At 59.5% G+C, this 12,828-nt stretch overlaps 1 protein-coding gene across 1 annotated transcript; it reads right to left on the bottom strand.

Moving 5' to 3' along the window:
• Positions 1–382: 382 nt before the first annotated feature.
• Positions 383–8,771, bottom strand: DTX4 (deltex E3 ubiquitin ligase 4). Its single transcript, XM_061451044.1, has 9 exons — positions 8,434–8,771; positions 4,851–5,574; positions 3,948–4,009; positions 3,669–3,830; positions 3,488–3,549; positions 3,042–3,194; positions 2,176–2,337; positions 1,743–1,832; positions 383–1,355 (listed from the first exon to the last, which is right to left on the bottom strand). The coding sequence occupies exons 1-9, from the start codon at positions 8,642–8,644 to the stop codon at positions 1,122–1,124; spliced, it is 1,860 nt and encodes a 619-aa protein (XP_061307028.1). The 5' UTR covers positions 8,645–8,771; the 3' UTR covers positions 383–1,121.
• Between the last annotated feature and the right edge of the window lie 4,057 nt (positions 8,772–12,828).

The following is a 12,828-nucleotide window of genomic DNA, read 5'->3' as shown; positions in this document are numbered from 1 at the left end:
GGTGACAGAACACTGGAACAGGCTGCCCAGGGAGGTTGTGGAGTCTCCTTCCCTGGAGACATTCAAAACCCGCCTGGACACATTCCTGTGTAACACTATCTAGGTGTTCCTGCTCCGGCAGGGGGATTGGACTAGATGATCTTTCGAGGTCCCTTCCAATCTCTAGCATACTGTGATACTGTGACCCACAGATGACAGCCCCACCATGGGGCACAGACCCTCTTTGGGGTGGGGGGTCTCCACAGTAGGGGAGCAGTGCTGCCCCTGTCCCCTCAGCACCCCAAGTGCCACCAAGCCTGGCCACAGCACTGCATTCTCCCCCCCAGGCAACCTCACAGAATGCCACCACCTATATGTACATATATACGAAAACCCCCAAACACGAGGTATATAAAAATTCACCGCGGGGATTCCCCCATACGAACAGTTCAAGGAACCCACTAAACAGAGGGCAGGAGATGGGCCAGGAAACATGCTCCCCCTCTCCCCCCACCCTGCCCTTCCCTCCCTGGCACAGGATGGGGGCAGCCCAGACAAGGGAACCCTGCAGGGCACAGCTCAGACACAGCCAAGAGGAGAAGAGGGCACAGGGCTAGGGGCCAGCCAGAGCAGACCGGGGCCCCCAACCTCCATGGACACAGGAGACCAGTGGGGAGGTACCAGACAGGACAAATGAACAAACAGATGGCTGAGGGAAAAGGCAGAGCAAAGGGGACTCCCATGGACCCGCTCCCACCCCAGGCCAGGTCCCAACCCCAGATGGATGCCAGCGGCATCAAGCCAAGCTCGGACCATCCATGGACGAGAAGAGAGGGGAATCTGGCACCCCCCAAGCCCTTGGCACAGCAGCAGGGGGGACAGGACACCAGCCAGAGGGGATGGCAGGGCCAGCGTAAAGCCCTGCAGCTCTGTGGGGCAAGGCTTTCCCACAGGAGCAAAGGGGATGTCCAAAAGGACCTTCTCTCAGATTCCCAGCCAGTCTACAGATGCTCTCACTGGGTGGGTGCCACCAGGAGCAGGGGTCCCAGGTGCTCCCTGCAAAGCACCCAGGTGGGTTTCTTCAGCAGGTTTATCCTCGGGAGTGGCACAGGTGCCCCTTCCCTGGCCTCACTGCTGTGGTCTCAGTCCTTCTCCTGTGCCAGGCTCTCCTCTGTGATGCCCTGGGCCGCAAGCTCAGCCAGGACATTGTCCAGGTAGTTGATGTCGGGGTAGCCGTGGCCAGTGAGGTTGGAGCCAAACTCTGTCTTGTGGTGGATCTCATTCCAGATCACCGTGTCTGACTCGCCTGTGGTGCTGGAGGTCCCAATGGCAAAGATCAAGCGCCGGTCCCAGGCTACCAGCAGCAACTTCAGTACCTGTGGAGGGGAGAGCTGGAGCAGGCAGCAAGGCAAACACTGGAGGGAGCACCCACTTCTGCGCAGGGCATGCCTGATCATCCTGGTACACCCCGGCAACATGAGCAACCCACAGCCAAGCCCTCCAGGGAGCTTGGGATCCCAGCACAGGGTCCTACCCCAACCGGAATAGTGGACCAGGCTGCAGAGCTCCCCCAGTGCATAGGAACATCACTGGGCCCCTGCAGAGCATGATGGGTGGGCTGTGGGGAAAACCTCCACCCAGATTTGCCTACATAAGCCGTATCTGCTTTTCCCCATGCTCCAAGTAGCTGCTTGCTCCCTCTCTGCCTCAATACACCCTTGAGTGTGCCCTGGCTGGCTCGGGCCACCCCAGTTGCCCTTTACCTTCCTGCCCTTCTCGCTGTCTGGCAGGTAGCAGTGCCGCGGGAAGCCACGGGCGGTGAAGCTCTTCCCAGGGTTTGGGTGCTCCGGTCCCTGCAGCGTGTGGATTGGAAGAACAAAATCCTTTTGAATCTCAGAGGGATGCTCTGGGCATAAGGTAACCCACAACCTCGGTGGATGCAGAGCTGCTTGCTTCTGTGCTAGGTGGACATGATCCAGCACAGCGACCCTAAATTCTACGGCCTGCTACCGTGCCATTTAAGCAGACAGGGCCAACGCTTCCATGCAGATGTACCCCAGACTTCCCACATCCTTATGGACATGCAGCTCCTGAGACATCATTGAACCCAGAGCCCCAAGCCAAGGCATGACAAGGGCCACCAGTTCCCACAGGGCACCATACACATACACCACTGGGCATGGGGCTGGGACGTACCTGCACCCCTGGGGGAATGTTGTAGATGATGCGGATGGTTTTGCAGTCAGAGTGGCCAGGCAGCGCATGAGGGATAATGTGATATTCCATCTTCCCTGGGGGCTGTGTCCCCGTCTTCACCCCATAGATGGTTTTGCAGGTGGGACACTGCAGGCTTCCATCCTGAGAGAAGAGGGGAACATAATGAAACCGGTATCTCCCAACAATGAGCCAGACTGGACACGTCATCCCTGAGCAGCGCAGGCTGATGGTTTTCTCATGAAATCAGTAATTTCAAAAGCACTTGGGATGCAGGGGTAGGGCTTGGAGAAATTTGCTACACTGACCCAACTGCAACCAAACCCCCAAGGTCTGTGTTTCTCTTCCTCACCAGTTTCACAGCCCTTGCTACTTTCCCTACCTCTGCCTTGTTTTTTTTACATTTTTATTTCAAAGAGGAAAAGGTAGGAAATATTTCAATTTCCTCAAGCCACGTGAAACGCATTAACACATTTTCCTCAGGACTTTGAGCACAACGGCTCATTTTCCTCAGGACTTCGAGCACAAGGGGGCTCAGGAAAACCCAGCACTTGCTGGAAAAGCACTGCCTGGCACCAGACACCAGGTAGCTCTGCTCAAACACACAGGGGTCAAAGTTCACTAAGGAGGAGGAAAGCAGGGATGCAAAACTGGGCACAGTGGGGGAAAAACACCTGCACGACCCTGGTTTGTGACCGAACGGTTCTGAAGTCCTGCTGCTGCTAAAAACTAAACTCCCTACCAGAGCAGGGAGGTCTGAGCCCTCCAGCACGCCAGGACTTGTGCACTGCCCTGCTGAGGGCAGGTGGACCTCAGCACAGCCACCAAGCAGGGCCACAGTCTCACACCTTGTTGCCATTGTTGTACATGGCGACCAGGCAGTGGAGGTGGAAGACATGGCCACATTTCACCAGCTTGCCCACCAGGTCAGGCTTGATGGCCATCTGGGGTCCCTTGTAGCCAGAGGGTGCAGAGAGGCGCTCCATGCAGATGGTGCAGTCCTGCGTGGAAGAGAAGGGTCAGAAGGATGGATGTAGCCAGAGCCTCACCAAGGACACGGGGCCGATGAGCTGCCCAGCTCTTGCGCAGGGACTAGCACCCACCCCTGGGTGGCTGCAAGGGCTGGCCAACATCTGCATGTGGCACAGAGACCCTCTCTGGATGGGGAGAGGGCACAGCCACAGGTGGCAGTGGGAGACCACTGCATGGCATGTCTCCATCACCCATGTCTCCAGTCACTACTCCCGGGTCAGAGAACCCCAGGACACCCCAGCACAGCCCCTGCTGCTCGCACCTCATCCGGCGGATGCCGCACCTTCTGCAGGTATTTTTTCAGTACTTCCTCTGGAGTTTTACCTGCGGGAGAGCAAGAGTCAGAGGAACTAGATGGCAGCATGGGGGAAACCCACTGCTGGGAGCAGCAGGAGGGGATAGGGGAACCAGGTAGGGAAGCCAAGTGGAAAAGCTCCTCTTACCCTTCTTGGCTTGTTTCTTGGTGGTCTTGCGGCAGGAGTGGGAGATGCCAGGGATGGACTGGATCTCACTCTTGCTGACAGGAGGGGGGTGCAGCACCAGCTTGGGGGGCCGCGTCAGGCAGACAGGTAGCCCGGCTGCACTCATTAGGATCCCTGTGATCCCTGGGCGAAACGGCACTGATCACCCAGCAGCACCCAGAACCCCAGATGCTCCCCCCAAAAACAGCCAGCTGGGGCTGACTTCCCCCTGGGGACAGGGATCAGTCACCCCACCCTCACCTGCCAGTGCTGGGTTGACGGGGCTAGAGCCTGTGAGGTTCTTCACAGGGACAGTGGGGACCCTACAAAGAGCCAGCAGAGAGCACATCAGGGCTGGCAGCAGGCACCCACAGCCCCACAGGCCCCAGGGCCAGACAATAGTTGCCTGAGCAACTGAACAGGCTGGAAATAGAAAATCCCCCAATGGGGCGACATGCCCCCCTGCCCCACTGCCGCCTTTTCTCTCACTCTTTAGAAACCCTGCCTGCGCCTCCATTCACAGCCCCTTTTTGTCACTGCTCCCTGGGCCGGTCTGTTGGTTTTTAACTCTTTTCTCCTATGGCCACATTGCTGCCACAGCTCTTTCTCCCCTCCCCTTAGGGCTCTCTTCCATGGGAAAGTTTCCCAGGTCAGGAGTGGAGGGAAGGGGGAGGATGGAGAGGGAGAGAAAAGGGGGCAGGCTGCAACAGAAGGCTCATGGCAGAGCCAGACAAAGGAGAGAAACAGGCTCATTAAATGCCCACTCCCTCGAAAAAAATGTCTTCAGAGGGTGGGGGTCTGGAGGGACCCCTTCTCATAGGTTCTGAATGGCTTTTCTTTGGGCCTTTTGCAGTCCCCCACTCATCCCCTGCCACCGAGAGAAAGAGCAGCCTCAACCTACTCATTGAGATGCAGAAGCCACCCCATCCCTGCTTCAGTCCCCAGGCACCAGTGTGGAAGGCGAGGGGCCCAGCAGAGCTCTCTGTCCACGGGAGGCTGGAGACCATGAGATCTCCCACCAGGCTCGGGGGCAATCACACCCTTGCAGCAGGGAGCCCCCAGGGGCTGCTGCCCCTCTGTGCCCCAGGGAAAAACCAACCCAAAACCCACACTGACCCTGTTCTTCCCCCAGCTACCCTCTGGCTCGCACGTGACAGGACTCACCCAGAGGCAATGAGGACACGGGACTGGGCGATGGCCAGGCGCTGGAGGTGGCTGCGGTTCAGGGTGCCAAGGCCAGGGCGGGAAGCTTTGCTGCTGCCCGCGCCAGGGGGACTGGAGGTGGTGCTGCCTGAGCTCAAGGCCGGCGTGCTGCCTGCCTGGCGCCGGCTGCTTTGGGCTGCCAGCGGCTTCAGTGAGCCACGCACCGCAGCCACGCTGTCCGGTGCCTTGGCCCCCAGGGCTGGCACTGCTGCTTTGGAGGTGGCGGGTGGCGCAGGGGGAACTTTGCGGGTCTGCAGGGTGGCAGTGCCAGGGCCAGCAGCTGACACAGTGGCTTTGACACTCATGACCAGGAGACACTGGGGACAGGCACAGGCTGGAACTGGGGGGGCTGCTGCCGCACCAGGGCTGGCCGGCCAGGACTGTGACTTGGGCAGGGTGCCTGAGACCAGAGGATAGACCATGTCAAGGCGGCGGCGAACACGGCGCTTGCGCTGGGTCTGACGGTTGATCTGGCCCATGGTGGCAAAGTCGATGACATAGCAGAAGCCAATGGCACTCAGGTCCACCCAAGGGTGCTGTTTCTCGTAGGCACGCTGGATGGTGATACCCACATCCATGTCGTAGGGCGTCCACGTCCCACTGTCGTTCTCCCACTCCCAGACAACTCCCTTGCCTGGCGCTGAAGATGGGTCATAGTAGCTGCGCCGGACAGGTCGGATAGTGCCTGAGGGAGGGTGAGAGAGGTTGTCAGGCCCTGGCGCCAGCATCCACCTGCAGGCAGGGAGCAAAACCACCCCAACCTGCCCTGCCAGAGTTGTTCCACAGGGGGACGGGACAGTTTTCTGGCTTCCTGGCTCAGCCACTGTCTCTGCCCTGCCAGGGGACTGATGTGCCTTGGTGCTCCCACACTGCTGCCTGCAAACTGCCCTGCCATAGCCACACTTGAAAGGCCAGGGAGCCCCATGGCTCTATAACACATAGCACTGGGGTGCACCCAGTGAGGGAAGGCCAGATTGGTCTACTGTGGCAGCTGCCCTCCTAGCCCAAGCCCTGATGGGGAAACAGAACCACAAGCTTGGCCAATCCAACCTGTTCCCAGGGCCCTCCATGGGAGCCTGATGAAACCAGGCATGTAGACACCAGACACCTGCAGTGCCTGCCATGGCCCCATCTCCCTCTCAGGTCCAGAGCAGGATGGGTAACAAAAGATTTAAGGAGCAGCTCTGAGCCTTGCAATGGAGAACGTGGCCAGGCTCAGCCCTGGGGTCCCATCCTGAGCGTGCCTCTGGTGCCCAGAATTGTTTGTTAGTGGGTGGGATGAGCTCATGAGCATCATTGCCTCCACACTCATGCAAACCCCCATGGCTCAGCCCCACTGCCAGCAGCAGGAACAAGAAGGCTCAAAGAGAAGAAATACTAAGTCGCCTGCTTCAGCTTTTCACCACGTGTCTTGCACAGCCTGCAAGAATTTCAGTCTTTTTTACCCCCACCTCTCCACTGGGAGCAGTCACCACCACCTGACCCAATACAAGAACACATTCCACGAGAAAGTGGGCTAAAAAGGAAGGAAAAAAAAAAAAAAAGCTGTTTATTAGCACTAATTACATTAGCACCCTGCTATGAAGAATGGGGTGCAGCTGCACCCCGGGGAAGCCAGACCACTGTTCCTGTCCTGCCAAGGGACAACCAGGGGAGAAGAGCTGCTGGCACTGGTGGCACAAAGCAGGGCCAGAGGGGAGTGGGACGATAATTTATCCTAATCCAGCATGAGGCGGGAAGGGCGGCAGCAGCGGCATGTGGCATCTGTCGGTCCCCGCGCGGTGGTGTGGGAATGCCAGGCGCTCCCCCAGACCGGCGTGGCCAGCCGGCCTCCCATTCAGCAGGGGAAGAAAAGGGACAATAGCTATTCAGGCCCTGCCAGGGTCGCGACCCCCCCCCAAATCAGAGCTGTTTAATGACCCAAAATACCAACATCCCCAGCAACCCAGGGAGACACAGAACAATCCCCCATTCAGGCCTCCTTCCTGGCGACAATAGCCCTCAGAGGCTGGCCCCCAGCCCTGCCGCAGAGTTCCCTCATCCCCACACCCCCGGGCAGGGGAGGGTCCCCACCAGCCCCCGGGGCTGCTAGGGGAAGCAGGACAAAGGAGAGTGCCCAGCACCCCAGAGCACCCAACACCCCCTGCCCCAGGGACGAGGAAACTGGCTGGTCCCCTCCCTGTGGCCATCATATGCTGGGGGACACAAATCCCCTGCGCCAATCTCTCCCCCATGGATGCCTGTGACCCACATCCAAGACCATACATGCCCCACCACTTTGGAAGCCCTTCCAGGCACCCTACCCTGTGGACCCCCCCAGTGCCTTCTCATTTCCCCCACACACCGAATACCGCTTCACCTGTCCAAACCATCACCCTGGGGACCTCCCACCTGCCTATGCCTTAATTTAGCCCACAAGAATTGCATAGCACAGGGTCTTTGGGGTTGGCGGCAGCCCTAGGGTAGCAGAGGCAGCTAGGCATGGTGGAACACGGCCTGGGCAGGGTCTGCAGAGGACAGGCTCCACACACAAAGGGGCTGTGGAGCAGGAAAGGAAAAGGCCACAGCGTGCAACAGGGCTCAGGGAGGTGCAGCAGGGAGGAGGCCAGGCAGCATGACCCCATATGGGACCAGGAATGCACAGGCAAGGCTGGGCAGCACACGATATGACAAGCACCTGGGGGGGACGAGGCGGGATGGCGTAACACAAGCTGGCAGCAGGTGATGCCAGGCAGCATGGGCTCAGGCAGCATCAGGCAGGGCTCGGCAGCAGCATGGTGCTGGGTACAGAGAAGCAGAGCTGTGCTATTCCAGGGCAAGCTGCACAGGGCAGTGCAAGGCAAATCCAGGTGCCGTGTGGGACCGGGCAGTGCAATCCCGGATCAAGCAGTGTAATGTAGTGCAGCACCCAGCAGCACAGTAAAGCCAGCAACATGATGGCAGAGTGGGTGATGGGATGGAAGGGATGTAAGGCAGGGCAAGGCACCACAATGTGATTCAGGACTGGGAAAGGCAGCGCAGTACAGCCCAGCTCCGGCTTAGGCAATGCAGTATGGGGCCCGGCAGCACAGCATTGTGCAACACAGTGCAAGGCAATCCCAGGTCTGGCAGCGCCACGCAACACCGGACCTGGCAGCGAAGCAAATCCACACCAACCAGTGCAATGCAACAAGGGCCCTGGGATGCAGAACGACTCCGGACCAATGGTGGCAGGCAGGAAAGCACCTGACCGAGCAGGGCAGCGCGGGGCTGCCCGAGGGCCCAGGGCGGGCAGCGCTGGCTGGGCCCGGTGGCGCGGTGCGGTGAAACTGCAGAGCGGTCAGCACGATGCAGTGCAAGGTCCGGCCCCGCTGGCCGGCACCGAGCGGCGCAACTCAAATCCGAAGCCAAGAGCACCCTGCAAGCCGAGAGCCGCGGGTAGTGCTGCGCCCCGGCCGCCGTCCAACAGCAAGGCCAGACCGGGGGCCCGGTGCAACGTGCAGCCAGGTCGAGCGGCGCAAATCAACGCGAGGGTAGCGCGGGAGGCCCGGCCCGGCCGACTCACCGGTGTCCTGGCGGAACTGGTGCATGGACTGCAGGTCGATGATGTAGGGCGCCAGGCGGCTGTCGGCCTGGCCCAGCACCACGCTGCCGCCTGCCCGCGGCCCGGCGCGGGCCACAGCCTCGATGTGGTGGCTGACGGCCGGGCTGTAGGGCCGCCACCGCCCGTGCTCGTTCAGCCATTCCCACACCACCACGGCCGAGGCCAGCAGCATGGCTCCGCCACCGCGGCCGCTGCAGCCCGGCTCGCCGGCTCTCGCATGCTCGGCGCGGCGCAGGACGCTGCCCGCCCCCACCCCGGGGCCGGCTCCTGCGGGCGCGGAACACGGGGGCCGCCCCTCGGCGCTGCAGCGGGGGGCGGAGTCAGCCCTGACGTAACCACGCCCGGCCCGGCCCGGCCCGGCGGCGCCGAGCACCCGCCGGAGTGGGAGAGCGGGGCCGGGAGGAACCATTCCCGCGGCGGGAGGGCGGAGCTGGGCGCGGCTCGGCTCCACGCACCCCGCGGACCCGGGAGCCCCTCTCTCGCGTGCCGCACTTCCCGTGTCCCGGTGCCCCGACTCTGCAGTCCCCGGGCCCCCGGCGTCGCCCGGGCCGGGGGTCCCGGTGCGCACCCGCCGCTGTGCGACAGCCCGTCACGTGCCCGACGCGGCGGAACGACAGAGCCGCGGGTCCGAGCGCCTTGGCCGGCAGGGACCTGCCCCGGTAGCTGCCCGGGCACGGCCCGCCGTGAACGGAGCTGAGCTCAGAGCCCAGGATCGACACGTGCCTCGCCGGGCACCCGCCTGCGACCGGGCTGCCGGACACCGCTTGTGTTCCCCGGGAGGGTTCTGGGAAGTTCACACGCAGCTCCAGCCTAGTACGAGGCTGCAAATCCTTCGGGATGCTTCTGTGGCTTCCGTGTTGCCTCGGGGCTTTGCTGTGCAAACTGGAACGGGTGCAGACAAACCCCAACTCCCCCGGAGGTGTGCGTGGGCACCTCTGCTTTAACGGGACTCCCTGGGAGTGGAGCAATCAGCACTGCCCCATTCCTGCAGCCCCAGAAAAGTCAACTCTGAGCTTGTTCTTCCACTGAGCCCCACGAGCAGCTTCCCAGAGCACCCCTGAGCAGCAGGGTGTTGGCAACAGTAAGTGCTGGCTGGCACTTCATCTGGTGATCATCTTGCTCAGACACAAAACCATTTCTTGGCTATTAAACGAAACAGCCATTACCTGGCTCCGGGAGAGCTGAGCAATCTGCGCACAGGTTCTCCAGCACTGGCATATCCCCCATTCATTGTCAATGTCATCTTAGAGGCCCGGCCATGGGGCCCACAGTGCTGCTGCTCGATGTTCCTGAGCTCTCAGTGCAGCTCCTCTCCTGGCAAACCAGTTTCCCAGGCACTGCCAGCGGTGTTTGTGGTGAGAAACCATTAGGCAAGCTCTAAATAGAGGAAAAAAAAGGGAAGCTAAAAAGTGGGAAAGAAAAAGGTGGAGAGTAACTGCGGTGCTGCCAGCTGGTGGGCACCATGATGAAAGAGGAGGCAAACCACAGAAGTTCAAGCACATCTTTCCTTCCAGCTTGTTCCCAGAGACATGCAGGGCTGTGCTGGAAGTGTGCTTTCCTGCGAGAAGGGAGATGCCAGCTCTTCCCTGGAAGGCAGTGTGGCATTGGCGGTTTTCACCTACTCCTGTGGGGCAGAGAGTGCAGCCAAAGCCACAACAGGGAAACCCAGGGAAATCCTTTCTGCTGACTCAGGATGGAGGAAAAGGTTTTCCTGCTATTAAAAATGAAAGTGTTGGTGAACATCCCAGCACCCCTGGCTCAGGATCACAGTGTCAGGAGCCAGCACAATAATGCTGGTGCAGGATGGTGGAAGGGGCTGGGAGAGCTGCTGGGGCTGATGGTGTATGGTGAATTTATCCTCTCCCAACACCTAGCACCAATGCCAGCACCCAAGTATGGGCATGCCCAAGGCCAGGGAACTGCCTCAGTCACCTTGAAACCTTTCCAATCCCACAAAGGGTGCCCAACACAACCACATGTTAAGCCCAAAGATCTTTTTTTTTTTTTTTAATTAAACACATCTGTGGGTTTATTTTGGTGGTTTGGTGGCTCCTTCCCCCTGCAATTAGGGAGCATACACACCCCCCTTCCCCATTCCCACCAGCACTGTGAATCCTTTATCTCTTCCCAAAGCACAATCTCAGATGGCTTTTTGGTGGGTATTTAGTTTACAGGAGGCCATTCAGGGTCCTCAGTAGCTTTAGCCATGTGGGTATGACTGTGCTCCCCTTAAGCTCTTCGTATCTGTTTCCAAGATCAACAGCTTCAGTCACTTCACCCAGATCAACTTAACTTCAGCCTACAGCAACAGAAGCCCAAAGGGCCTCCCAGCAGTAAGAGAGCTTGGCCATCAGGTGCCCCCATTCTCACCAGTGAGTTCACCCGCAGTTCCCTTTGGACATCACCACGTATTTGCTCCGTGGTGGGGGCTTGCTGGAAGGGAGAGCTCCAGAACCTCTCACTCAGCCAGAGGTGCAGGTCTGGCCTATGGCTTGTGTTCTTATGCTGTTCCTTTGTATCGTGGCCGTTTCAAAGCATTGTGGGTGCTCTGCAAACAGACACACCTAGTGTTGCCAGCAAGGAAGGAATGAGTGAGGCTGCAAAGGTGGCAGTGGTGCCGCTGGGCACAGCCCCGGGAAGCCCCTGGAGCAGCATCATCCACTTTCAATCCCCATCGACTTTCAATCCCCATCCACCTCCAACCCCCAGTGCTATTCCGACTCCCAGAGCGTGGCAGCAGTGCCCAAGCTGAGCTCATGGCACCGCCAGCCCCAGGTCAGGAGGATCAAGTTGCTGGAACCTGCTTCCAGGGAATGTGAAGGTCACCTCGTACCCGGGCAACTGCAAAGGGATAAAAGGGGTCTCCCCTCACTACAGGAGAGACATTGAGGTGCTGGATCAGGGCCAGAGAAGTGCTACGGAGCTGGTGCAGGGCCTGGAGGCCAAGTGTGATGGGGAAGGGCTGAGTGACCTGGGGGGCTCAGTCTGGAGAAGAGAAGGCTCAGGGGGGACCTGATGGCTGCCTACAAGTGCCTGAGAGGAGGATGGAGCCAGGAGGGGCTGGGCTCTGCTCCCAAGGAACAAGGGATGGGACAGGAGGAAACGGCCTCAAGCTGCACCAGGGCAGGTTTAGATGGAGCTGAGGAACAATTCCTGCCCCAGAGGGTGCTCAGGCATTGGAACAGGCTGCCCAGGGCAGGGCTGCAGGCTCCGGCCCTGCAAGTGTTCACACACCGTGGAGACGAGGCCTCAGTGCCATGGGTTAGGGGTGGCCTTGGCACTGCTAGGCCTTGATTATCTTAAAAGGTCTTTTCCAACCTGATCGGTTCTATGATTCTATGCTCCTGCCTGTGCGGGTGGCAAGACTTGGTGCTGGATGTGCGGTGTTCAAGATGTCTGTGCTTGCCTTCGGGAAGGTGATGGGCAGCGGGTGGGCAAGGATGCGAGCACCCAGCCGCTGCAGAGCACGGGGCTGCAAGGGAAGAGCAAGATGGTTTCAAGAACACAAAGCAGCTGAAACTGGGAAACATTTGCCGAGAAAGGGGCTCACTTTGACTAATCACGAAAAAAAAATGCCATAAATTGTTGTTCCCAGAAGCAGAAACATTGCAAATAATCCAGTCCGAGCTGCAAAACTGAGGTCAGGCAGAAAGTGGTGATGAAGAAGGTGCATGTTTTACCTCTTGGGCATCACCAACAAAACAACTGGGTGCTACCAAACCACCCCCAGTGCCACAGGGCAGCCCCATCCCTGGGGCCCCACCTTCCCCAAGTGGGCAGCATGGGAGTTGAGGGCCCCAGCTCAGTGTCAGCCTTTGTCCTCCCACAGCACCCAGCGCCCACACAGACACTCCTGGCTCTGGGGCAGGCACTGGTCCCAGTGCTGCCACCACCCACAACAAAGCCTCTTTGTATGGAGCCCGCTGGGCACGTCCCCAGCCGCCACTTCCCCACCCCATGCTTCCACTGTCCCCTTGCATTGCCTCCCTCATGCAGGTCAGGAAGCAGGACCACATCAGGATGGGGCAGAGTCTCAGTGACAACCCCCCCATCCTCCTCCTGCCACCTCCATCTCCCTCATCTTCCCCATGGCCTCCCAGCAGGTCCCGTTCCCCCCAAACCTCCCACCCCACTGGAACCGACCTTCCCTTGGGGTGGGGTAGGAAGGGGGCAGCCCAGGCTTCCCCAAGAAGTCCCAGTCGTCACAGTAGATAACCCATCCCTTTTATTTGCTTTGAAGTCATCGCGGCCATTCAGCAAGTAAAACATGGTTGTGGGCATTCCCGTTCACAGGGTGAGCGATGTGGTTCAGCTGTTTCATCTTCCATGCTGATCCCAGTCCCAAAGTAACCCCTG

This window comes from Pezoporus flaviventris, unplaced genomic scaffold, assembly GCF_033815535.1.
Source record: "Pezoporus flaviventris isolate CSIRO_AGI_PZ_B2104156 unplaced genomic scaffold, CSIRO_AGI_Pfla_v1 ptg000012l, whole genome shotgun sequence".
Taxonomy (NCBI): domain Eukaryota; kingdom Metazoa; phylum Chordata; class Aves; order Psittaciformes; family Psittacidae; genus Pezoporus; species Pezoporus flaviventris.
The sequence above is the reverse complement of the archived record's forward strand: the minus strand, read 5'-3'. Positions and strand labels throughout refer to the sequence as shown.